General features: G+C 42.5%; 1 protein-coding gene and 2 non-coding genes across 5 annotated transcripts; all 3 read right to left on the minus strand.

Annotated features, from left to right (window-relative positions):
* Nucleotides 1-20,457: 20,457 nt before the first annotated feature.
* LOC136568553 (large ribosomal subunit protein uL22-like) lies at nt 20,458-24,352 on the minus strand. Of its 3 annotated transcripts, none has more exons than XM_066568574.1 (7): nt 24,236-24,280; nt 23,778-23,830; nt 23,648-23,688; nt 22,380-22,514; nt 21,871-21,969; nt 21,046-21,237; nt 20,458-20,553 (listed from the first exon to the last, which is right to left on the minus strand). In XM_066568574.1, the coding sequence occupies exons 2-7, from the start codon at nt 23,815-23,817 to the stop codon at nt 20,506-20,508; spliced, it is 555 nt and encodes a 184-aa protein (XP_066424671.1). In that variant the 5' UTR covers nt 23,818-23,830; nt 24,236-24,280; the 3' UTR covers nt 20,458-20,505. The 3 variants fall into 3 exon arrangements, with proteins under 3 accessions (XP_066424671.1, XP_066424672.1, XP_066424673.1); XM_066568575.1 differs by lacking the exon at nt 24,236-24,280 and adding an exon at nt 24,112-24,135; XM_066568576.1 differs by lacking the exon at nt 23,778-23,830 and having other exon boundaries at nt 24,236-24,352.
* Nucleotides 20,889-20,960, minus strand: LOC136568573 (small nucleolar RNA SNORD58). The gene has a single exon (XR_010785260.1). It is a non-coding gene; the product is annotated as a small nucleolar RNA SNORD58 (small nucleolar RNA).
* LOC136568574 (small nucleolar RNA SNORD58) lies at nt 23,936-24,004 on the minus strand. Its single transcript, XR_010785261.1, has one exon. It is a non-coding gene; the product is annotated as a small nucleolar RNA SNORD58 (small nucleolar RNA).
* Nucleotides 24,353-24,628: the final 276 nt, after the last annotated feature.

Raw genomic sequence — 24,628 nt, forward strand, 5'->3', positions numbered from 1 at the left:
TTGTTAAATATTAGCTTTCAGAAGTATGAAAACAAACTAGCAAGAGTGAACAGGAACCAAAATGAGCCTGAACAGATCTGTTGTACTGCAGCAGTAACCACTGAGAACTAGAAAATCTTGTTTCACAAAAGCAGAACGGAAATTATGTCATTTTATAGTCTTTTCATTAATAATAAATGCTACTAAGAAAACAAAATGAGAAATACAGGTATGAACCCCTCTCATTCTGTATTTGAGCACATACAAAGGGACAGCAAGCACAACCTTCGAACCCTGAAAGATTCCTGGAGTCCCTGGCAGGGAGCACCCAGGTGGGGGCACAGTATGTGCCAGTGCCCCTTAAAATAGAAACTTTCTCTTCCCCTGGAGTTGCTGGATAGAGCTTAAAGACTAGTTAGCAAAAATGATAAAAGAATGTAAAGGTGTGCACACAGAATGATAAACGTTGCTGAAATTAGTGGAGAAACAGATGAGGACTATAGTGGTTTTTTTTGGCAAGTTATGTAACAAGAAGCAACAGCGCATGGCCAAAGAAAAAGTTCAAGGAAAGGTCGTCTATAATATCGAAGGATTCAGTGATTACGACGATCAGAGACCCCTTCAGATGACCCTCTAGGACCATAAAAGGACTTCCAGTAGGAGGCGGATACATGCAAATTAGTTCTAGGAAAAGTGATGTTTATGTATTAGCTAGAAGGTACATTGTAATTAATACGTATGATTATGACGGAATAAATACCCCGTTGTCAAGTTTCCCCACACACATCAGATTAAAGGAGATACCCAGCGCTGATAAAGAATACCTGCTTTCTAATGCTTCAAATTGTGTTAGAAAGTTTATTGTCTGGCCGATATCAGTATCATCCCGGGAGTGGACACCCTGTAGAGCTGGCGGCAGCGGAAACTCTCTGCAGCGACGGTGCTACAGCACAAGTGCAAGCCTCTGTCGTGATATGGTGCCGAGCCACGAGGTAACGGTGGCCACCAGGACAATCAGGATATTGCAGGGAGTGTAGCAACTCCCTGCACTCCCGCCCCTTTCGGAGCCGGCACTGAAGGTCAGGAACGGAGAAGAATCCCGGCGGTCCACCCGCCCACGCACCTCGGCCGCCCAGCCAACCCCTGCGCTGGGGCGGACCCAGAGGTATTGCCAATGCCCCGCTTACCCCGTCTGCGGCAACTGTCCGCTCGTCCTGTCGCATCTCAACGCTGAGGCGGCCAGTACCACGGCCCTAGTACCTCAGCGGGCCTGGCTAGCCGCCAAGACGGCTTCCACAGGTGCGGTTAGCCACGCCCCTGCTACAGAGTCCATTCCCTGCAACGGCCGCCGCCCACAGCCCCCGCACAGCGCAGGCGCGTCCATCCACTGCTACCACCCACTTCCAACTACTACGTCTCCAGTGCGGCCCGCTTCACATGCGCAGATGAGGCACGGAGGGTGAGGCAGCACCACCACGAGGCATGCCGGGAAGTGTGGTCTGGGGTGGGCAGGCCCAGCTGCCGCCGTTCCGCATCTCTCCGGGCATTACCTTTCCCCGGGGAGATCGTCGTCCTCCAGATGAACCCTTCTGAGGGCAGGAGGCTTTCCTCGATAACCCTGGGAAGCTCGGGGACATGGGCTTGCGGTCATAGCCATTGGTGCTGCACCTGGGTCAGGGCAATTCCAGACATGAGTACAGACTGGGAGAAAAAGTCATTGAGAGCAGCCCTGAGGAGGACTCGGGGTGTTGGTTGAGGAGAAGCTCAACATGAACTGGCAACGCCCACTCACAGCTCAGAAAGCAAATTGCGTCCTGGGTTGCATCAAAAGCAAGGTGGCCAGGAGGTCAAGGGAGGTGATTCTCCAGCTCTACTCTGCTCTGGTAAGACCCTGTCACCGAAAACTTGAGCTAGCTTTTTATCTTGGGCTTGCTATTCTGGGATTACATTTGAAAGGTTCACACATTTTGAAGGAACAACTATTAGGATGCTTTTCTCTGCTACCTCTTTAGCAATTTTATCTGCTAATCAATTTCCTACATTAGTTGGCATATTTCCAAACTGATGAGCTACACAATGCGTGAGAGCCACTTTAGTTGGTAATTGAACACTTTCTGGTAATTGTCTAATAATGTCTCCATATTTGACAGGAGATCCTTGTGCTGGAAAGGAGCTCTCTTTCTTTTCCATGGGCATGTACTACTCCAAATGCATAGTTAGAATCAGTCCATATGTTGACCTTCTTACCTTCAGACAATTCTAGGGATCACCACAGAGTGATTAACTCAGCTTTTTGTGCAGAGGTGGTAACAGATTGATTTCAGTTACCTCGGTTTGGATCATTACTGCATACCCACATTTCCACTTTCCTTCACACACAAAACTTCTCCCATCTGTGAACAGTTCCCAGTCTGAATCTTCTACTGGAGTATCCCTTAAACCTTCTCTGCTGGAGTAAACCTGCTCAATAGTTAGAAGACAGTAATGTTGTAAGGCTTCTTGGCATTCTGGTACAGATTCAAGGAACATAGCTGGATTCAAGACAGTAGTAATTTTCAGTTCCACATCATCCTGTTCTAACAGGAAAACTTGATATTTAAGCATTCGACTTGAGGATAACCAGTGACCCCCTTTTGTTCTAAAACAGATATAACTATGTGTGGAACATAAACAATTATTTTCTGACCCATGGTCAATGTCTGGGCTTCTTCTATTAAAAGGATAGTTGCTGCTACAGCTGTAAGGCAGGTGGGCCATCCCTTACTTACATTGTCCAGTTGTTTGGAAAAATATCTCACAGCTCTTTTCCACGTCCCCAACCTCTGATGTAGCACACCTAATGCAAGGTATAAGCATTAATGCACAAACAGGTCAAAAGTGTGGAGAGGGCTGACAGCTGGTCTGTGAGCCAAAAGACTGAGTTAGCAGAAGAAGTGGATAAAATTTGTGTTTACCCCAGAAAGGAAGAAGACAAGGTCGTTTTCATGGGAACCAAGAGAACAGAGATAAAAAAGGGATATTTGCAGTTAGAGAAACAGAACGAATATGTGCCTTAAAGATTTTTGTAAATGCTTGCCAAATATGTTCACACAAATTGCTTTGTACCAATGAACACAATGAGCAGTTTTATTGTGACCAATGATTTAATTACACACTTTGTTAAGAAACATGCTTTGTTAATAAATGTATAAAAAGAGAACATGCAGCAATAAAAGAGGCCTTTAATATGTTGCTCAGTGTATGTCATGTCCGTCTCTACAACAACACAAAAGATTTTGTCGAGTCAGGTAATAGCAACACAGGGGCTCATATTAGAGGTCTCTTTAAGTCTCTGAAAGCTATATGGCATTCTGAGTCCACTGTAATACCTCCTTAGGGTTTCTCAGGGACTCATATAAAGGTCTTACTAACAGTCCATAATTAAGAATCCATAGCTGACACCAACCAGCCATTCCTAAAATTGTTCTTTACTCAGATAGTCTCAGGAAATGGTAAATCCTGGATATGTAACATGCTCTTTTGCAATTTAGCCCTTCTTGGATACCCTGTAAGCAGCTTGTCACAAAAAGTTTAGTAAACTTACAGTAATTTCAATGCATTCAGCGTGAGTTCCTGTAGCAATTAAAATATCATCTACATACTGCAGCAAGTGATTTCTTTGTTCTCCTCTTTCCCTATCTCCAATTCTTTTGCCAATTGGTTTCCAAGGAAAGTGGGGCTATTTTTGAATCCTCAAGGGAGAACAGTCCATGTTAATTGGGTTTTATGTCCCATTCAAAGGTAAACAAGGGTTGACTCTCAGTGTCAAGGGATATGCAAAAGAAAGCATCCTTAAGATCCAAAAGTGAACCATTTATCAGATTCCTTAATTGTAGTTAAAAGTGTATAAAGATTTGCTACCACAGGGTGTATGTCTTGCACTATTTTATTAATAGCACTGAGATCTTGCACTGGCCTGTATTCATTAGTATGTGGCTTCTTTACCGGTAGGATAGGAGTATTATATTCTGACTCACATTCCCCTAGTAATCCATGTTGCACAAATGTAGCAATTAATTCCTCTAACCCTTTTCTAGCTTCTAATTTCAAAGGATATATTTTCTGCCTTACTAGTCTGGTGTTAGGTTTAAACTGTATTCTTACTGGTTCTGCTGCTTTTGATTTCCCTAGAACTCCAGCAGCCCACACCAATGGAGTGACAGTATTTTCTACCTCCTCTGAGATTCCTTGTTGCTTTTGGTTGCTGTAGGAACATAAAAAACCTGGGCCTCCAGGGCTTTACTTACTGGAATACATACTTGTATTTGTCCATTTTCAAATATTTGTGCATTTAATCTACTTAAAATATGTCTCCCTAACAAAGGCATTGGGCATTCAGGCATATATAGAAATTGATGTGTTAACCACTGTCTACCTACCTCGAATTTTAAAGGCTGGAAAACCAGCAGATTTTTATTCTCCCTGGTGGCACCAATGGCATTTACAGTATCTTGGCTAAAAGCTCCTTTACATCTATTTAGAACAGAGTAAATTGCTCCTGTATCCACCAGAAAATCCACCAGTTCATTCCCCAGCATCAGGGTAACCAGGGATTCAGCTGGAGATTACTCCCCCAGTTCCCTTCATGCTTCATCTACTGTTAAAAGCCTTGCAGCCTGATCAAGGTTGTGCCGTTTTCTTCATAGGTAGTCACACTTCAAATTACCTTCTTTTTTACATCTTGCACACTGATTTCTACCTAGAGGCTGACTATGAGAGCCACCCCTCTCTGGGTTCCCTTGATCCCTTATTTCATATCCTCCCCCCTGGGCTTTCAGGCTCATTAAAGCTGCTATGAATTTCCTATCCCTGCTTTCCTTGACATTCTCTCAGTTATTATATACTTTGCAGGCGGTTTCCAATAATCTGTTTATGTTTCTAGAATCTTCCCCCTCCAGTCTCTGAAGTTTCTTTTTAATATCTGGAGCCGATTGTCCCATGAATAAAGCTGCTAACTGTAATGCATTTCCCTCCCTTTCTGGGTCCAAGTTAGTGTACTTTCTGGCCACATCCATTAATCACTGGTGAAAATCAGAAGAGGATTAATCTTTTCCTTGGACCACTTGATATGACTGACATATTTATAGCTTTTGGAATAGCGTGTTTCATCCCAAATATAACTAGTCTTTGATATTGAATCAATAATTCCCTTTGACTCAGGTTTTTAGGATCCCACCAGGGATCTGCAAGAGGGAAATGCCAATCCACCATTCCCTGCTGAACATTCTGAGCATGCATTCTCTCAACCTCTTCCCTTGCTTTTGCTATTACTATAATTCTTTCACCCGGAGTTAGCAGTGTACCTAAAACTACCTGTATGTCGTTCCCATCCAGATCCTGAGTCTTGATGATGGTTTCAAAGATTTTAGCCACCTTCTCAGGATCTTCCCCAAATATTCCTGCCAATTCTTTTCAAGATCTTAAATCTGTCATTGAGAAAGGTACCTTAACTGTAATCAGTCCTTCTGTCCCCATTGCCTGCTGGAGAGGGGCTTGGATCACTGCCTTTTCCTCATTCCTTCTCTTTCCTCCTTCATGTGTTCTCCCTGCCACCTGACTAAAACCTTCATTGTTTTCCAAACCCTAAATCCTTTCTTCCACTCCTCTGTCAGCTTGACCACTTGTGCTTCCTTCACCTGCAGCTGGAGGAACCTCCTCAGCTGCAGCCTCAGCTCCTCTCTACCTCCTTCCAGGGCCTACCAACAGTTCCATTTCTTTCCCTGCACAACCATGCTTCATACATCACTTCCCAGTATTACATGACAACCATGTTCAGGAGATTTCTGCCCATTGTCCTTCTCCAAAACTAACACCATAGAATCAGTCAGTTCCCTTGGTATCAAACCACACATCCTTCTCAAATCTTGACTGTTTCTCAATTCAAAGAACAGATCTACATAAGGCACTTTGTTCCACCTCTCTTTTCTCTGGCAATATTACATTAACTGTAAAACCATATAATAATCCACACTACCATTAACAGGCCACTTCTCTTGATCATCTAATGGATACTCTGGCCACCAACAATTACAGCATTCTATTAACTGTTTCCAAGTTAAAGGGCTGCCTTTAAACTTTTTTCAATGTTGTAAAATACAACTTTAAGGTGAACATCTTGGTATTCCCCCTTCCCGAGTTTGTGAAGACAAGCCTAATCCCATTATGATACCAAATCTCTAGTTCCCTGACAACCACTTTAGTGTCAGAGCCACAATTAATGCAAATCCAGACCCTGCATTTACTAAAAAATAACTGAAGATTAAACACACTCTCAATAATTAACACTAAAGCAGTAAGTCTCGCTGTGCCAACATTTGAGAGCACTCTGAACACACAAGCCTAGCTTAGGAGATGCTTTGACAATTTATGTTCTAACATTCACAATAAACAAACATTTAATACACATCAAATACCTTAAAACTTACACAATAAACAAACACTTGCATTTAACACTCTTACAGCGAATGAATTTTTCTTTTTTAAATATATATACACTACGGGTGTAGAGAGCTTTTTGGATAATTGGTTAGCTGAGAAAGGACATTTCGATGTGATACCGATGGATAAGGATAGGGGAAACAAGCTGGGAACTATGTAACCGGTGTCCAATCACTGACAAAGGTCATAGTGACCTTCGCTGAAACGGGAAGACGGGGGAGAAAATCGCTTGCCAGAAAATGTAGATATCTTAGGTAGAGAAGCTAGAAGAATGCAAACATAGAAGCAAAATAATTATTAGAAGATAGAAGTAGGTGTGGTTGATCTAAGTGTGCTTTAACCAATAATGAGCTCATCTTTTGCAATATGTATAAGCTTCATTAACACCAATATAAATATGTGTGAGTTTTCAATAAACCTTGGGGATTTGTCATTCACGCATATTGTGTGCTGCAATTCCGCCCGCCGTATCTCGACAAATGGTGACCCCGGACGTTCTTCTTCGTCGGTAGCCACGGTCGAGCGGCGTACAGGGTTCGGGTCCTATCGCAGCTGAGGATGGCAAAAGCACCGCTGAAAAAGGGAAAGTGCAGTGCCCCGGGTGACCTCAAAGGAGAGCCCGGCCGAGACATGCTGCCGGAGTCCGAAAGGGCTGCAAGAAGCGCGCTGTTATCTTCAACACGGATAAAGAAAGGCAAGCAGCATATGATTTATTTCCTAGCTTTTTATAAAAGCGTAAGGTTAAGGGTATAGATTTGCAGAAAGAGCTTCATGGGTTGTTAGCTCATGGGTATGCTCAAGGACTTTTTCGGACTCCTCGCACAGTGCATAGGTTATCAGACTGCCGTATATTCAGGAATAAGTTGTGGCAGGCAGTCATAGATGATGATAAAGCCGCGAGAAAGTTGGGAAATTTATGGCGGGTCGTGCATGCTGAATTGTTGAAATACCAGGCAGAGGAAAGAGCTGCCCAGCTGGCTAGTGCAGCCCGTGAAAGAAACAGGAGTTACGGAGATTGGTTTGGCTCCCCGCCGACACAAGCTCCTGCTCTAAACAGCAGCTCCCTGCAGCTATCAGCTCCTGCTTCAGGCGGCAGCCCCCCCCCGCGCGTACTCCAGCAGTGCCGTCCGCACCTTCAGCCTCCCCGCCGCAGCGCAGCCCGTGGCCACCCCGCCGGGGGGGCTCGTGCCGGCCCCGGCCCTGGGCGACTTAACAGCTGCAGCGCGGCCGCCTCCCGCTCCAGATCCGCTCCGCAGCCGCCCCGACCCCCGAGCCGGGGGGGGCAGCAGGACGGGCCTCCCACCCCCCGTGGGGAAGCGGGCTCCGGTGAGTCCGCCCGCCCCGCGGCTGCCCGGCGCGGTTCTGCTTCCCGGCCACCAGCTCCCTGCGCCCGGACACAAATAGCAGCTGTCACCACTTCGGCTCAACCTGCCTCCAGCCCGCCACCACCGGGAGCCTTGGATTGGACCTCGCAGCCGCAGCAACAGTGACCTTGATGACTACTCACCCAGAAAAGGTTCCAACTGGGGTAAAGGGACCACTCATTATTAATGGATTACCTATGGGAGCTTTGCTTTTAGGATGTTCCTCGGCTACAATGATGAGATTATTTGTTTTACCTAATCCGGCTATGCTGCCAAGGGACTGGCCACTTTTGATTATTGATCTGAAGGACTGCTTCTTTACTATTGCTCTTCATCCTCGAGACACTGCAGCAGATATTGGACTGTGTTATACAAGGCAGTGTTCGGAGACGTGATCTTGATCTCCCTGTACAGCTGACAGTTTGGTGTGGACAAAAATTTTTACTGGGTGCACTTACTCAGCATAACAGAAAAAACGGGGGAGATATGGGCCTTGGAATGGATATCTCCTCCACTTCAACAACATAAAACCCTTCTTCAGAAAATTGAGATTTTAGCTGATTTGCTCAAAAAGGGTCGTGATAGGACAATGGGGTTGGATTCAATGCCCAAAAAGATCACTAAAGCCCTTATCGGATGCTATAACTGTTTACACAGATGCAGGAAGAAAATCCAAAACTGCTGCAGTGACCTGGCGAGAAAAGGGACAATGGCATCATCATATACTCCGAGCTACTGAGTTGGACACTTTGCAAACGATGGAGATATTGGCTGTTGTATGGGCCATGATGCATTTCTCTGGACCTCTTAACATTGTAACAGATTCTTTGTATGTTGCAGGCGTGTGTGAGCGAATAGAGGATGCCTCTATAAAAGAGGTTCAGAACAGGAGGTTACATGAGCTGTTTATGCAACTGCAGAGAGCAATTAAGCTAAGAAAGCATTCCTTCTGTGTTATCCATATCAGAAGTCACAAATGGGATATTGGTCTGGGAGAAGGTAACATGCGAGCAGATAAATTAGTCTCAATCACACAAGCAACTCCGATTCCCAAACAAACCATAGCCAGAGAGGCACACTCCATGTTCCACCAGAATGCAAAGGGCCTCCATAGAGAATTTCAGATATCTATGGAGGAGGCTCGGGCAATAGTCAAAGCCTGTCCTATATGTAGTCATCATAATGGAGGCTGTGGTTTAGGTCTGGGAGTTAACCCAAGAGGGCTGAGCACAAATGAGACCTGGCAGATGGATGTCACACACGTGGCAGAGTTTGGGAGGTTGAAGTATGTACATGTTACCATAGACACTTACAGTCATTTTATATGGGCCACAGCACAGACTGGTGAGAAAGCAGGGCAGGTAGAGAGACATCTCAGCAGTTGTTTTGCAGTAATGGGAGTGCCACAGCGCATCAAGACAGGTAATGGGCCTGCTTACTGTAGCAAAAGAATAAAGCAGTTTCTGCAGATGTGGGGGATAGAACACATAACAGGCCTCCCCAATTCTCCTACAGGGCAAGCGATTGTGGAGAGAGCAAATGGTACCTTGAAAAGATATCTGAGTAAATATATGGATACCAGAGAGCCACAAGAGAGATTGTTAAAGTGTTTGTTTGTTTTGAACCACCTGTGTGTTTTTGGGGAAAATAAGGTTCCTGCTGTGATTCGTCACTATGTACATGAAACAGATGGTGTAAAGAAAGATGTATGGGTGAGATACAGGGATCCCAAGACAGGACAATGGCAAGGTCCTGCTAAGGTGTTATATTGGGGCCGCGGATATCTTTGTGTTTCTACTCCTACAGGATCTTTGTGGGTACCTGCTAAATGGACCCGAGCAGCTGTGTTTGATGGAACACCTCAATCAGCTGAGCGAAGAGGATCGTCAGCGGGCGGAGACGAAGCTGCTGATCATCCTTCGACCGATACTTCTCAAACTGAAAGGACAGTGTGATGCTGCCATCGATCGAGCAGTTGATCGGTGCAAATCTCTTGATAACATATTAAGCTTGTATTCGATGCTTTCTGATTTTGAATCTGAAGGGCCTAGGGGTTTAGCTTGTATTAAGTGTCAAGATAGACGTTGTACTGCATGGGTACTGTTTTTCTGTGGAGGTTGTCAGGAAACTAAGTGGGTACACCAAACCCGATTAGCTGAATTGTGGTGTGAAAGCTGTAACTTCTATTGGCGGCTTAACTCTTGGCAGAGAGATCTTACATTGTTCACAGGACTACCTGGCCGCCAAGGGTTACAATTGTATGAGTCCCCAGAACAGAAAATCCTTGCATGGTTTAGGTGGGAAATACAACATTTAGTCAAACGTGTTTTGGGGATATCTCGGTCCTGTATTTTGCAGACTAAGTGTGGTAGAAATATTCCTCTGTCACAGTCGAACGTGATAGGTCCTATTTTGGGAGGTCAGGATCCCAACCAAGTGTGGGAGGATTGTCTGAAGAGCCTAAAGAAGCTGAAGCTGAGAAAGAAGAGATATTCTTAAGGGTTTGTGACAGACATGATGGCCGAGTGGCCCAAAAGGGTGCCTGGAAAAATCAAGATGGGATGGAAACTTTATGTTGTTGCTTTATTAATTTTTGCTTCTTTTGGGGACAGTGTAGACCATCAGGCATGGGCCCCACCTCAGCCCAAGACTAACATATGGGTCACCCTGGCAAACCTAACTAAACAGGAGACTATTTGCCTGTCATTATCGTCTCCTGGCAATCCGTTCACAACTTGTTTGGTTGGATTACCAGCAGATCCCTGGCCGTGCCCTTCACATGTACCAACTTGTAAGGTCAGCAATGCTAGGACAAGTGTGGATAATTGGGATCAGTGGATTTCCCACTTTCCTATAGCACCACAGGAACCCCAAGAGTTAGAGTTGCTAGGGTCAGTGATGGCAGATGCATGCATTCATTTTAACCATAGAAGCCTGCTGTCAGTCAGAAACCATTCTAATGTTGTAACTTCTAGCATGGCTATCTACCAGAATGCATCGGCCTAGTGCAATTATACAACAAAGAGAGTATCAGTCTCATCAAATGACCCTATTCAATTGCCAGCGGGATATTTCCTGATATGTGGAGACCGTGCTTGGGCCGGTATCTCATCAATGCTGCACGGGGGACCATGTACACTTGGACGGCTGTCTCTACTTACACCTAACATGTCCACGATAATAAACATGAGCCGCCGCCATCGTAGAGGCAAACGAATGGCTCATGCTTTTGCAGCTGACTGCCGGGACAATGTAAAGTTTTGGTCCCCAGCGGCCATAATCGCAGCATCTTTCTTAACTCCAGGGGTATTAGCAGCAGGTGCTCATGCTATTTTAAATAGGTTAGGGTGTTGGCTTGCTAAACAAACAAATGCAACTTCTTTAGCGATTTCTAGTCTTTTGCTTGATGTAGATTCTATTCGCCATGCGACACTTCAAAATAGAGCTGCAATTGATTTTCTCTTACTTGCACAAGGCCATGGTTGTGATGAATTTGAGGGCATGCGTTGCATGAATCTTTCTGATCATGCACAGTCTGTACACTCTCAGCTCTCTGAGTTACGGAGATTAACTGGGAACTTACAGATAGAATCAGGCCTTGGTATTGATGGATGGCTCAAGTCTTTAAACTTAGGATCATGGTTACGTTCTATTGTTAAGGTTAGCATTGTAGTAGCTATTGTAGCTTTGTTGTTAATATTAGTTTTGCCTTGTTTTTGTATATGCTTGCAGAATATGGTGCGAAAGATGATAACTACCACATTTAATCAAACCATGCTTGTTCAACAGAAAAACGGGGGAAATGTAGAGAGCTTTTTGGATAATTGGTTAGCTGAGAAAGGACATTTCGATGTGATACCGATGGATAAGGATAGGGGAAACAAGCTGGGAACTATGTAACCGGTGTCCAATCACTGACAAAGGTCATAGTGACCTTCGCTGAAACGGGAAGACGGGGGAGAAAATCGCTTGCCAGAAAATGTAGATATCTTAGGTAGAGAAGCTAGAAGAATGCAAACATAGAAGCAAAATAATTATTAGAAGATAGAAGTAGGTGTGGTTGATCTAAGTGTGCTTTAACCAATAATGAGCTCATCTTTTGCAATATGTATAAGCTTCATTAACACCAATATAAATATGTGTGAGTTTTCAATAAACCTTGGGGATTTGTCATTCACGCATATTGTGTGCTGCAATTCCTCCGCTGTTCACGACATACGGGCATCCCCAAGTCAGGCAGGCTCAAGAATACTGTAACACACATTTACAAAATAATTTACATTTCAGGCATTAACGCTTATCATAGGGTTTTAATAGGTGCAGAACACCTGGCAAACCTCTCTACAAGGTGGCTCATGTGCATGCAGCACTGTGTCCGACTAATGCAAAGGCAAGTAGGACTTGAACCCATGCGTGCACCTTCTGATTCTTGCTCATATAGTTTTCCAACTAGACAGTAGGACTCAAACCCACACCCTTTGACACTCACAGTTTTACAATTATATTTAATAGAAAATAGCCAATTATATCGTCACTAGTGATTCCTTTTTATAACCCAAATATCACACTCCTTTTTTACGGTTGTATCACCACTTTTATAACCCAATTGTATTATAGAGCTCAATTTCTGCAGCGATTTTCAACTGCAGCTTATGGTTAGGTATAGCTTTTATGCCTTCAGTAATGCTATAATAAAAGCCATGGGGCCTTGCCCTGAACTCACTAGATCAGGAGATTAGAGGACCTCCCTGAAAAACCTTTGGTGCATGCTAAAGCCTCTCTCAATCCCATGAATCCGTGGCACGTCAGAAGCAGTTGTCCCGTCTGGTTCACCAAAAATTCTCACCAAAAACATTGGGATAAATTAAAGTCTCTAACATTCTTTTTTAGTATTAGGGAGTAGGCATTACTTTATTCTGGCCAGGGTGCATAGGGATGGCTCCACCTACATGCACACGACTTTCAAAACTTTTCATTTGTTTATACATTTTTAGCAAACAAAGAAATTAATGTTCAGTGGTTCTAAATTACATAATTCTCTTCATTAATTAGTATTCTGTCTTCTATTGGTTATTGATTTCTCACTTCTCGTGCTAATTAGTCCACATTTTTCGCTCTTTTTATTATCTTTTTCCCAGACAGGGAGTCTCCAGCAGATAATGAATTGTCTTTGTTAGTCTCTTCTTTATCTTCTGGTTACTTCAACATATCCTTGGAGGGCTATATATTCTGGATTCCAGGTGTTCAGACTTTAGCTCTCCCAGGCTTTGTTCACTGAAGCTTGTCAGGGTTAGTTTAGCAAAACCTAAAGTTTCAGTAGTCTAATAACCACACTCTAGCACTCTGTGGGAAAAGCTTAGCTACGTGCTGGCTAAAGTGGAAAATTACACTGCTTAAGACTAATACACTGATAGTGATTAAAACAATTAATTTAAAAGTTAATTAAACAATTAATTAGAAAAATTAATTAGGATGGTTATATAATTTCAAACAACCTCACCTGGAAGCATAGAGGCATTTAAGTTGGGCCCCCAACGAAACTAGCTGATTTTCAGTTGGGAGTGGCTGGAAGAATGAGAAAACTGCACAAGGAAGATGATCCCTACTTTCATGTCTTAGGTAGATTAATGCAACAGAATTACTTCTCACTGAATGCAGATTTAGTTAATCTAAGTGTAAATTAATTTTTTCTTCATTTCCTTTACCTGCAGCCTCTGAAACAACTGTTCTTTCAGCAATAAAATTCTGCATTGTACAGAGATCAAGAAGGAATGACTCCAAGGACTGAACCTTAGCGGCATGCCCAAAAGCTCCCAGAAGGCTGGGGTGTGATTGCTATATTTCAGTAATAAAAACAAATTGTACTACTGTCTGTCCTGGATTGCCAAGCAAATTGTATTCTATTTGCCATCTGTATGGCAGTTGTCTTCTTTTAAGTGGGCAGATTTCCTTATTTCTTCCACAACTAATCCTCCCTCGGGAGAGACATCTGCTAATAGGCTATTGAATGTCACTGCATGACTGATAAGAACTATAGCATCCCATTGTGAGATGCTCCACCAGAGGGAGGAGCCAAGCATTCCTACCCAGATATAATCTTGAGATTCTGGAACACCAGAACAGCTTCTCCACTGGATTTCTCAGTGGAACAGCTGCCTCTTCCACTGGATCTTCAGAGGAAGTCTACACCCTTTCTACAGGATCCCTGCTCCAACAGAACCACATCTGACACTCCAGGAGGACTGCAGCCACCATTTCAATTGGACTGCTACCAACACCCTGACCAACAGGGTGTCAGGTTGTGTTCTGACTCTCTCAGTGTTGTTTTGGCTTACTGCATTGTTTATTTTATCTTTTTTATTTTCTCCCCTAATAAAGAACTGTTATTGCTGCTCCCATATTTTTTGCCTGAGAGCCTCTTAATTTAAAATTTATAGCAATTCTGAGGGAGGGGGTTTATATTTTCCATTTCAGGGGAGGCTCTTGCCTTCCTTAGCAGACACCTGTCTTTCTGAACTAAGATATTGTCATTAGATCAGCTTTGTGGGGAGAATTTAAATGTGTTGTATGAACACATCTGAATAAAGATAATTTTGTGCAGAATTCATTATTAGTTTAGACATCCTTAGGGGCTGATCATGTTCAATTCCTTGCTTTCAGAATCAGGCCTATGACAATAATCAGCAACATAAAACTTTCTCAACTTTTAAGATTTTTTTGCATATACTTGCAGTTTCTAAAACATGTATTTAAATTAGGTCCTTGGCATCCAGCTACCTTTGCAAACCAACACATGGAAGGTACCATGACATTTAGACCTGCCCATAAAAAATATGTTCAAAATTAGTTGATTTGAATTATTTTTCAACTATTTTCAAGTACTGATTTTTTTGATCCTTCCTCAATAGTATTTAAACAAAACCAGACAGCTTTAGTGCTGAAGATCTTAGGACTAGATTTGCAGAAGTACTTTGAGCCCTAAAGATGCCTAATCTGCAATTTTCTAAAAGTCTTTGGTATAAATGAAGCTGCTACATCATTATGTGCCTAAGCCCTTTTGTAAATCTTGGTTTTAGTGAGTAACAAAAATATGGGAATTTTCTCAGTTAAATTCAATTTATTTGATATATATTATTTGTCCTGGTTTAGGGCAAATTTGGGAGAAAACCTCCAAAAGGCCCCCCCCCAGAAAGCAAACCCACACGGCCCCTCCCCCCAACTGGTTCGGGAAAAAATTTCCTTGGGGAGAAGTGGAAAATTGTCACCCTAGGACAATTATTCTCTCATGTAATTATTTCTTTAATTTCTGTCTACTTATTTTTCTTAAACAAGGCTTTGACCACTTCTTTGCATCCCAGCAGATGATCAGGCTCAGGCAGTTCCTTTGCTTTCACCTGATTGTTTTACTATTCACAACACAATAGGATTATTGAGCTATTTTTGGAAAATAATAGGAACAGAAGAGTTGCAACACCAATCTGCCAGAACTTCCAATGAATTATCTTATTCAAGAAAGTTGCGTGATGCAGAATACTCAAGATAGAATTTAACTGCAGCTGATAAAAGTACTGAAACCTCATTCCAGAAAGCACAAAATGGTATAATTTTACTCACATTATCTGCCTGGTTTGTTTTGCAGTCTTTTTAGTAGGCCTGGTGTTTACAGTGCTGGCTGGCACACTGCTAGAAGCCTAGTTCACCCTACAGTCTAATTTACTATACACTTCATTTTCCCATGTTAGTCTGTTGTACTTCCTTGTATAATAATATCCTAAATAACTCAATGAATTATGTACACTTTCTAAATTGACTGCATACATTTACAAATTGAAGGAGCCCTGGTACAGCTCTTGCTCTACTTTTTGTTGTGCTCACATCTGTTAGGGGTGAACATACTCTAAAATTTTGGCCTGTTTATGAGATGCCCAACATTTTAAAACAGTGGCTGAGGTTACCTGCCCAGGGACAGGAAGCACAGCAGAAGGGACAATCTTTTCAGATATCCTCACAATGTCAGAACACGTATTTCTGTCCAGCTGCACACTTGCCATCAATCTCCATTTCTACAGCCATTTGAAATACATGGGAGTGACTTTCTCAGGCAGTTTACTCCTTTCTCATTGCAAGGTGATTCCAGACCCTTAGAAAGTTCCCAGTTTTCAGATTTAGAGCATGAACTGTGAGAGTAGTGGTAGCAGAGGAACTTATTGTTTAGGGTGAGATGGGGGTTGATTGGTTTAGAAAACCCAATCCACCCTAGCAAAGATTACACCTACCTTTTACCAGGTGAAGTTCTCATTGGTAAAGGTAAAATTTGTTGCAACAACGTGGGCAAAATATCCAACGATACAGAGATCAAAAACAATGGGAAAATAGCATAGCCTTTTAAGACATATCTTAGGTAGGATTTTAGGGAAAATAAATCTTAAATAACAATCCAAAACTGCTGAAATTGTTTTGGTTTTGAATCTTTTAAAGAGTACTCTGTTTTGGCAGAGAGGACAAAGCAGGAATTAATTTTTATTCCTTACTAAACACAGGGACATCTAAAACGTTTCACAATTGGAATGTAGGTCAGTAGCAGAATGCATCTTCTCAGGAGGAGGCAAAGCTGATCTTTATTATTAGGAAGTCAGTAGTTTTATGGTCTCCTTCTGCCTGGGGCCTGTCTCCAGGTTTTCAAAAACTTTGTTACCACTTTATATATTTATAGCTCAGAAGCCTAAGGACAATTTTATGAAGCAACTTATTTAAAAATAAAATCCTGGTTTATTATAATTCAAATTCCTCAAGCATGTTAAAGAGATTTTAGTTGGAGGGTGGGGTTTTTATGAAAGACAGGTCTGCAACATTCTAAACCACTGCAACACAATATAAAGCAACAATTCTCTTCCATCATGCCTCTGCTGCTTTGCTTCAGGAAAGAAAGGTACAATATTTCCAAGAAAATTATTAATGGAAGTATGATATCAAGACTTTCTGCTTTTAGTAAGTTAATTTTACATATAGCGTAACTCCTTTAGCTCATCTCCAGATTTGACATGAAAAATCTAAACTCTTCATAATTTAAATGTGACACTTCTGTCACCACAATGCAATCCATAATTCTTAAGCAAGGTCAAGAACTGCCATAGCTTTTAAGGTGAAAGCCTGAAAGATTACACTAGCAGTTAATTAAATTAAGATGCTAAGATACATTTACCTTTTCAAAGCTAGATTTATTCATAAGTTATTAAACATAAACTCCAATCACACCAAATAGATCACAGATGAAAAGCAGTTCCAGTGAGGAAAATAGAAGAACTTGATTTTTCAAACATTTTAAATTAATGTGCTAGCCGCCGTTTTTGTGGCAAAAGAAACTCTCTCCTGTAAGTGATAAGGGGTTTTATTCAGCTAAAACACACAAAGAAGAAAAGTCTCAGCATGAGAGGAGAAATACCACCAGTTCATATTGGACACAAGGGAATAAAATCCTTAGGACTGAATTCTTTTAATCCATTTTCTTGTCACAAACTTTTGTGTACCTCTTTGTGGCAATTCCAATTGCAACACCATTGCTTTCAAACTGCAAATAAAAGACAGCATGATAAATGGGATGTTAAAAAAGGACTTCACACCCAGGACAGTAACAGCTGGTGATGAAAATGACTTTTAGAAGCAGGGCCAGTGATCTATGAAATCTGCAGCAAAAAACCAAAGTGTTGGTGTCCCTTTAGCTTTACAAATAGTTATTACTTCAGGAGGGGAACAAGGGCAGAGTCAAGATATATAAATCTCTGCATTTTGATAGAAGAGATAAATAATAAATGCACGATTTAGATGCACTAAACATTTTCCTCCATTACAAGAGGCAGAGGTGGCTAAAGAGTGTATTTTGGGTTTTTTTTAATTCTGCTTCATGTATCTGGTGTAATGTACCAATTATTAAACTTTTTTCTTCTCTTTTTTATTCTCTGAAAGAATGGCCAGTCATTAAAAAAAATTAACTAAGCTGTTTCAGAAAACAGGTGCAATTCCTATCTTTCCAAGACCTACCAGAAGCTGTCTTGAAGTAAATATTTCTAGTTGGCTCAGTACCAGCAATTCCCTTTCATAAGAAAATAGCCACAAAAATGTCTAAAAACATGCAATGATTTACTCTTTTGCTGTGCTCCCACTTAACTATGGCTGGGTACTTTATCTGTAGTTTCCCTGGTTAGCTAAATGCATTAATCTTACTTTATAAATTCCAGATTCATCTTCCTGATCTCTTTTCATGGCTGAAGGTGCCTGTGGATTTCCACTGCTGCCTCCTTGACCTTGTTTTGTGGCTATTGTTTCTTGCACAGCTTTCTTGGGCCACACATGCTTAATTAAAGGTGCGATAATGGGATAGATATAGGGTTCCAGGAATTTCTTGTAGAGCCAGAGGAGGACCGGAATGACAATGCAAGGAATGCACACCATAGCTTCCTCTTGTTCTGTGACAAAGCTGGTGAGGAAAAAACCAAAATAACTTAGGATGACTGTTTGTATGCCATGAGCTAAAAAAAGTGTCTTTAAATAATGAAGAAAGATTTTAGTTGATATTCAAACATAAAAGATTCTTAAATTATAGACTAGCTGTTAATGTTTCAAAAATGCTGTGTGTTTCAATTTTATAAAGTTCTCAACAAGGAAAACATTCTTGATATTTTAACAAAAAAAGCTTGCTATTAATTCATCAGTTCTACAGCTGCAACTCTGAAAAACAAATTCAGAAAATAAAGGTTTTTGCTTAAACCACACAAAAACAGTTTAAGCAGCAAGCTGCAGATATTAGCCCAGTTCTTACTATATTATAACAGTGGGTCCAAAAGGTTTGCTTTTCATATTCCCTTTTTATTTAAGGTGAAATTAGACAACAGGACTCCAATCTACCCAATGGCTGGCTATCACTGAAGGGCAAGTCAGTGGGAGGGGAAGAGAATCCCAGTCAAGATTTGAGAGAAGCAAAATATGGGTTACTTCCTCCTGTGCAAGAGGAATCACTTGATCCCACACCAATCCCATACAACTGGCCAAATGATTAGAAAATTAATCCTTCCCTCTCTCCCCAAACCAGGAGGAACTCTTCAAAAACAGGAGCCTGAAGTCTGTGATGAAAAAAAGGGGAAAACCAAAGCACAGGAGCAGAAAAGTTCAACTGGGAGAGAAAGCAGTTAAGTAGGATTAGAGCTGTCCCTCTCAGTGCTGATGAGCAATATATATTGTATTATATTATATATATCACTGCTGAGCAATATATACACTCTGCTGCACAGCAGCAACTTTGCCCTTTACATTCCACCTTTCTAGGCTGCTATCTGAATTCTTACATTAAGAAGCAAAACAAAAGCTTTCCAAGATGGAGAATGAAGACAGATGTGCACACTTCATCTGGGATCAGTTTAACTTTTTTTGAGCTTTCCTAAAGATTTTTAGCCCTGTAGAAGAACAAAATATCAATTTTCAGATGATTACTTCAGAGTGTAGCTTTGGCTGCTTCAAATATAGTTTTACAGGATCTACTTTATGAAGTCAGAGAGAAATCTTCAGTCAAAAGAACACAAATGAGTTAATCCTTTAAAACCATTCAAAAAGATAATTCAGATACTTTCTCTGCCAGAACTTCCTAGATACAAAATTTACAGCAATATCTTGTGAATTCATCCACCAGCTAAAGAACGTGGCTGGAGGGAACACCCCAGGCTGGCCTTCTGAGCCAACTGTACGTGTTTCTGCAGCCAGTTTCTGTGAAGATTTCAGACCAAAAAATAAGTCGTACCTCTGCCAGATGTAAAAGCAAGCCATTGGAAGTATAACACCTGTCCTATTGGAGTGAAATACCGTTTACAAGTTTCTTCTGTGATTCGGTGATGCTCTGTTCCTTGGTCAGCAAGGAAAAAAACCAAAAACGCACCAACAAAAAAAAAACCAAAAAACCAACCAAACAAACCAAACAAACAAACAAACCCCCTGCGGTGGCGTTTCCCTCTCCCGCTGAATTAAAGCCGGGAGCACAAATATTTTTCCGAATCGGTGAAGTTTCAGTCAAACACGAGTTGAAACCTAAGGGCTCCACACCTTAACATAGGCTGTCACATTTCGGGGTTCGTCAGCTCCCGGTTAACGGAGCCGCTCTGGGCCCATAGAAGGGCAGCCCCCAGCCGAGACAGAGAAGCGGCAGATCATGAAAGTACCCTGGGGGAGGTCGCCCCACACTCACCTCCGTCGGCACCTATCCAGCGCTTCTACCAACAGTCGCAGCTTCCTCTACCACACCGGAAGCAATCCCACGCTTCCGACTCGCTCGCGGCCAATAGGAGAAGGCGGCGTCGCGTCATGTGGCCGACGCCCCGCCCCCAGGAGCCGCATTAGCGCCCGGCGGTGGCCGCCAGCCACCGCGTTCCGGCCGCAGCCACCATCAGGCGCCCCGAACGGGCCAGGACAGTGGGGCAAGGAAAGTGAATGCCTGCGTGTGTTCCAAATTATCTCGCTTTATATATGAATAATAGCGGTAAGTCAACAACATCCCCAGCGTTGCAACAACAAGCATCCCGGCTACTGTGCTCACTTGCCTGTGGCTGTCCCACAGCAGCACCCTGCTGAAGCCAAAGCAGAGAAACACACAGGATAAATCTCAACTTTCTCATTTTATTTATGTACATCTGGCAGAGCAGATTTAATCCCGGGCCATTAGCTTTTGCTTCTTCAGCTTCTTCTGGGATATCTGAAAAACAAACACAGAAATGAGAAAATGGCAAAATGAGAAAACACTTTCTCAAAACATGTTACAAATAAATTTAGTTATCTTTTGAAGGTACTGAGAACTGTTAGAAATTTGTTTACATGTTTACAAAATTATTCACTGATCATATTTGTACACACATAAGTGTCCCTACAAGTACTACATTGCTTACAGGCTTGCAATTTAAATTTTATTGCAGCACATCCCAGTTTCACACACATGGACTGAGGAAGGGAAGAACAAACTCCCTGTACTATATAAACCCCTGAAAATCATTTTCTGCAGTTATCTATGTGGTGTTCACAATAAATATTGAGGTTGCTCAGAAAGAACTTATTAGGTTTTTTCATAGGTATTCCAAAAGTGTTCTAAGATAGTCATCACAGCAACCCTTCTGCCTGAAAAATGCCAAGTATGAACACTCAGCTCTCCTGCTGCTGACATTAAAGAGGACTTAAGGGTATGATGCTCTACCTTTTTCTTTTGAGCAACTTCCTCCTCTGGCTTGGGAACGATCTGCTCCTTCTCAGTGAGGATCATCTCGATGTGGCAGGGGGAGCTCATGTAGGGGTTGATCCTACCATGTGCTCTGTAGGTGCGTCGGCGCATTTTGGGAGCCTTGTTGACCTGGATGTGCTCAATGACCAGAGAATCCACATCAAGACCCTAGCAGGGAGAGGAATAAAACTTGTGACTTGTTTTTTGTCTTCAAATAAATAGTTTCCACAGCAAAATTCTGAATAATCACGCCCCCTCCCCAGACACATACCACTGCTGGCAAATAAAACACCTGAATTTTGCAGTGTCACAGAACTGAGCAAGCTCCAAAGTCAGAAAAACAGAGACCTCCCATCACAATTTATTTAAAATTATGCCAATGGCTCAGAAAGAGACAATTATTTCACAGTTACTCCAAAGGACACCTTTGGAGTAACTGTGAACAGTCACCACTGCCATCAAAATTACTAAATTAAGGACTAAGTATATTACAAAGATACAAACTGACCAAGAATTCACGTTTTGCTTTGTTTTGTAGTTTTTAGGAGACCTAAACACCACTTAAACAGTTGATAACCACATGCAAACTATCTCCCAGTGAAAAATTATTACTCCCATTTTAACTTGAAAAACACACACAGCCTAATTCAAACAAAGAGTATATCAACACCTTGATACAATTCAGTTTCATTGACAAAGCAGGCATTACCTGGCTTTCCATGTCAGAGACACCCAGTTCAGGAGTGCTGACACACAGCACAACATGAACACTTTGCATTCACTAATACTGACACAGCCTACCTTGAGCTCAGCATTGCTCTCTGCATTTTTGAGCATGTGCAGCAAGAACTCTGCACTCTTCTTGGGCCAGCGTCCCTGCGTCCAGCCCCACTGCTTGGCCTGGAAGAAGACAACAATTAATCCATTTTTGTCCCAGTACAATACAATTTACCCTTCAGGCACCATTAACTTGCCATTACATCCCCTTCTATAAAGATTGCATACCAAAACAATTAAATTTGATCAATTACTTGACACTGCAAGTAGATGCAATGCTGTACTGGAATTAAAAGCAACTCTTTTCTCCCTCTTGAGCAACCTGGTCTAGTGGAAGGTGCTCCTGCCCATGGCAGGGGGGCTGGAATTAGATGATCTTTAAGGTCCCTTCCAACCCAAAACATCCTATGATTCTATATTTTAATACAAAGTTATAATCAACAGTGACACACTATTCTCCATACCATCTCAAATTCATCTTTTCCTCTTAACCAGACACAGCATCCTTCTCACATTTTTATCTTGAGCCTCACCTGGGCGCATCTACCGACTCCCCCGTTGTAGCGCTGGAAGGGAACACATTGCTTCTTCAATGTGATGTCCTTTAAGTACTTGGTGGCCTTGCGGATGTGCATGCCCTTGATGGCCTGGGCAGTTTCTCGAGTGTTCTAGCAATATAGAGTACAGTGAAGTTGTTAACACATCTGTACAAGTTACAATGTGAGCAAAACCACTCCTCTGTCCTGGATCCTATTATTTTTGCTACAAACTCAATTTAAAGGAAGCACTCACACATATAAAAAAGCTCCACGCCTAAATTAAGAATGAAGAATAATTAAGAACACTTTTTTTTTTTTGCTACCTACTTTTCTAACCCTTGGTGTGACTGCCATTACTGAATTTGCAGCTCTAACACACCTTGATTGTTTTTTACCTAATGCCTAGATCTTTCCAACCAACAAAAAAATTTGAGTAGTTATACTTTTCATAGCTCCTCCTTGGTCACTAATCCAAAGAAGCAGGAGCCTGAAGGATAAATTCCTACTAAAATGTCAGATATGGCACCTCAGAGGAAGTGATGAGAACACAAGATAGAAACAATCTAAATATCTCTGTAAGTGAATTATAAAGGGGAGAAAAGAAAGAAAAATTAAAGGTAAAGTATTAGTGCTTAAGACATTAAATGCAGGTCAGAGAGTAACTATAATCCTACCTGATCATAGTAAAAAAGCAAATCAAGACAACTGAAATATCTTTTCACATGAATTATGTACCACTATGGAGCAGAAAAGCATCTGCTCAGGCTTGGTTTCATGGTTAACTCAAACGTGTCCTGGATTTACTGCCACACCTAAACTTTTTCCAGAGGGACCTATGCCCTCATGCCAAACATCGCATGCCTCCCCTGCCATACTTCTTGAGCAGCAGCATAAGCAGGTGAACCCAATGTTCCTTCCAAACAACCAGAAAGGCAGAGTAAGACAAATGAAACAAATGTCACATCTCACTCTAGCCCCATTCCTCCTGGTAAATTCACTGTAACTGTTTTCCTAGTGTATTTTATTATTTGTATTAGAGGGAAAACGCTTTAGGACATGTTATCTTATTTTTGATCCTGTGGATGAAAACCATTACAAGCAGCTAAAGCAAACATAGGCCATAACCTACACTACCACCCTTAAGTAACCATGTAATGACACAGAATAAGAGACACTTCCTCCAAAAAATGCCCAACAAAATATAACAAAACCAAACCAAAACCAAATGAAATTGCATTTCTTACTATGCACACACTGCCTACCTTGAAATGCACTCGCAGGTTGGATCCCCGTGATTTGCATGCTGCAGGAGAAAAAAAAGATGAACTTCTAGATTTAAAATCTCAATTACTTTGGTCAAGTTCTACTCGAATATTCACGAAAACAACTCACATTTCGTGGGATTGTCTGGATCCAGAGAGTAGCGCACCATTTTTGGATCTCAGCTGCAAAAAAAAGCAATTAACCCCCCCCCCCCCCATAATAAAGCTTCTAACACTGATAAGCAGAACCTGGATTGTTTACCTTACTGCCGATAACTAACTACAGGAGCTGCTCAGGAATTACACTGTCGTGTCACAATTTAATCCAAAGGTGTCCTAAAAAAGTCATCACCACTGCCATAGCCTCTCCCTAGGGCCTGCTTCCACCTCACACCAGACAGCTACCCCCAAGCTCGCTATCTCCAACCCCTACCCGTCCTCCCCCGCGCCAGCCCTGCAAATACCAAGGGGCAAATATATTGAGGCAGACCGAGACTTCAAGCCCTCGCCCCCTCATCGCCTCTCCAGGGCACCCTGAGCAGGATGGAGGCGGATTGAGACGGCTCACTGACGGCCGTAAGTCCTCACCTCCAGACAGCGCCAGGGAAGAGGAAATGTAGGAGGCGTCGGGAGCATCTAGAGCCGCCTGCTCTCGCGAGAATCCTGGCGAAATTTCGGCCAGGGAGCGCCGCGGAGGTGCCGCGCTGCGCCGCGCAGAGCGAAGAGAGTCGGAGAGACCGTCGGTAAAGGCGCGGCGACGGGAGGGGTGAGTGACCGGTCAGGACGGCATACGCCCATGTGCGAGCCCGAGGTGTGGAAGTAAAACATGCGTGCGCATCAGCCAGCGTCCTCGTGTCTGTGCGCGGTTCACACGGTCTGTTCACTCTCAGCTCAAGGTCACTGTTGTTTGCAGACTAGAAATCAGACTCAGGAGCAAGCCCAAGGGCTGCAGCTAGATGGCAGCTTAGGATGAAAATAGAG

The sequence above is a fragment of the Molothrus aeneus genome, chromosome W (genome assembly GCF_037042795.1).
Source record: "Molothrus aeneus isolate 106 chromosome W, BPBGC_Maene_1.0, whole genome shotgun sequence".
NCBI lineage: Eukaryota > Metazoa > Chordata > Aves > Passeriformes > Icteridae > Molothrus > Molothrus aeneus.

Coding starts and splice junctions, on each gene's coding strand:
- LOC136568553 (XM_066568574.1), bottom strand. CDS start 23,817: ATGGTGCGCTACTCTCTGGATCCAGACAATCCCACGAAAT. Junction 23,689..23,777: donor TCCAGACAATCCCACGAAAT/GTGAGTTGTTTT, acceptor TTTCTCCTGCAG/CATGCAAATCACGGGGATCC. Junction 22,515..23,647: donor ACCTGCGAGTGCATTTCAAG/GTAGGCAGTGTG, acceptor CTATATTGCTAG/AACACTCGAGAAACTGCCCA.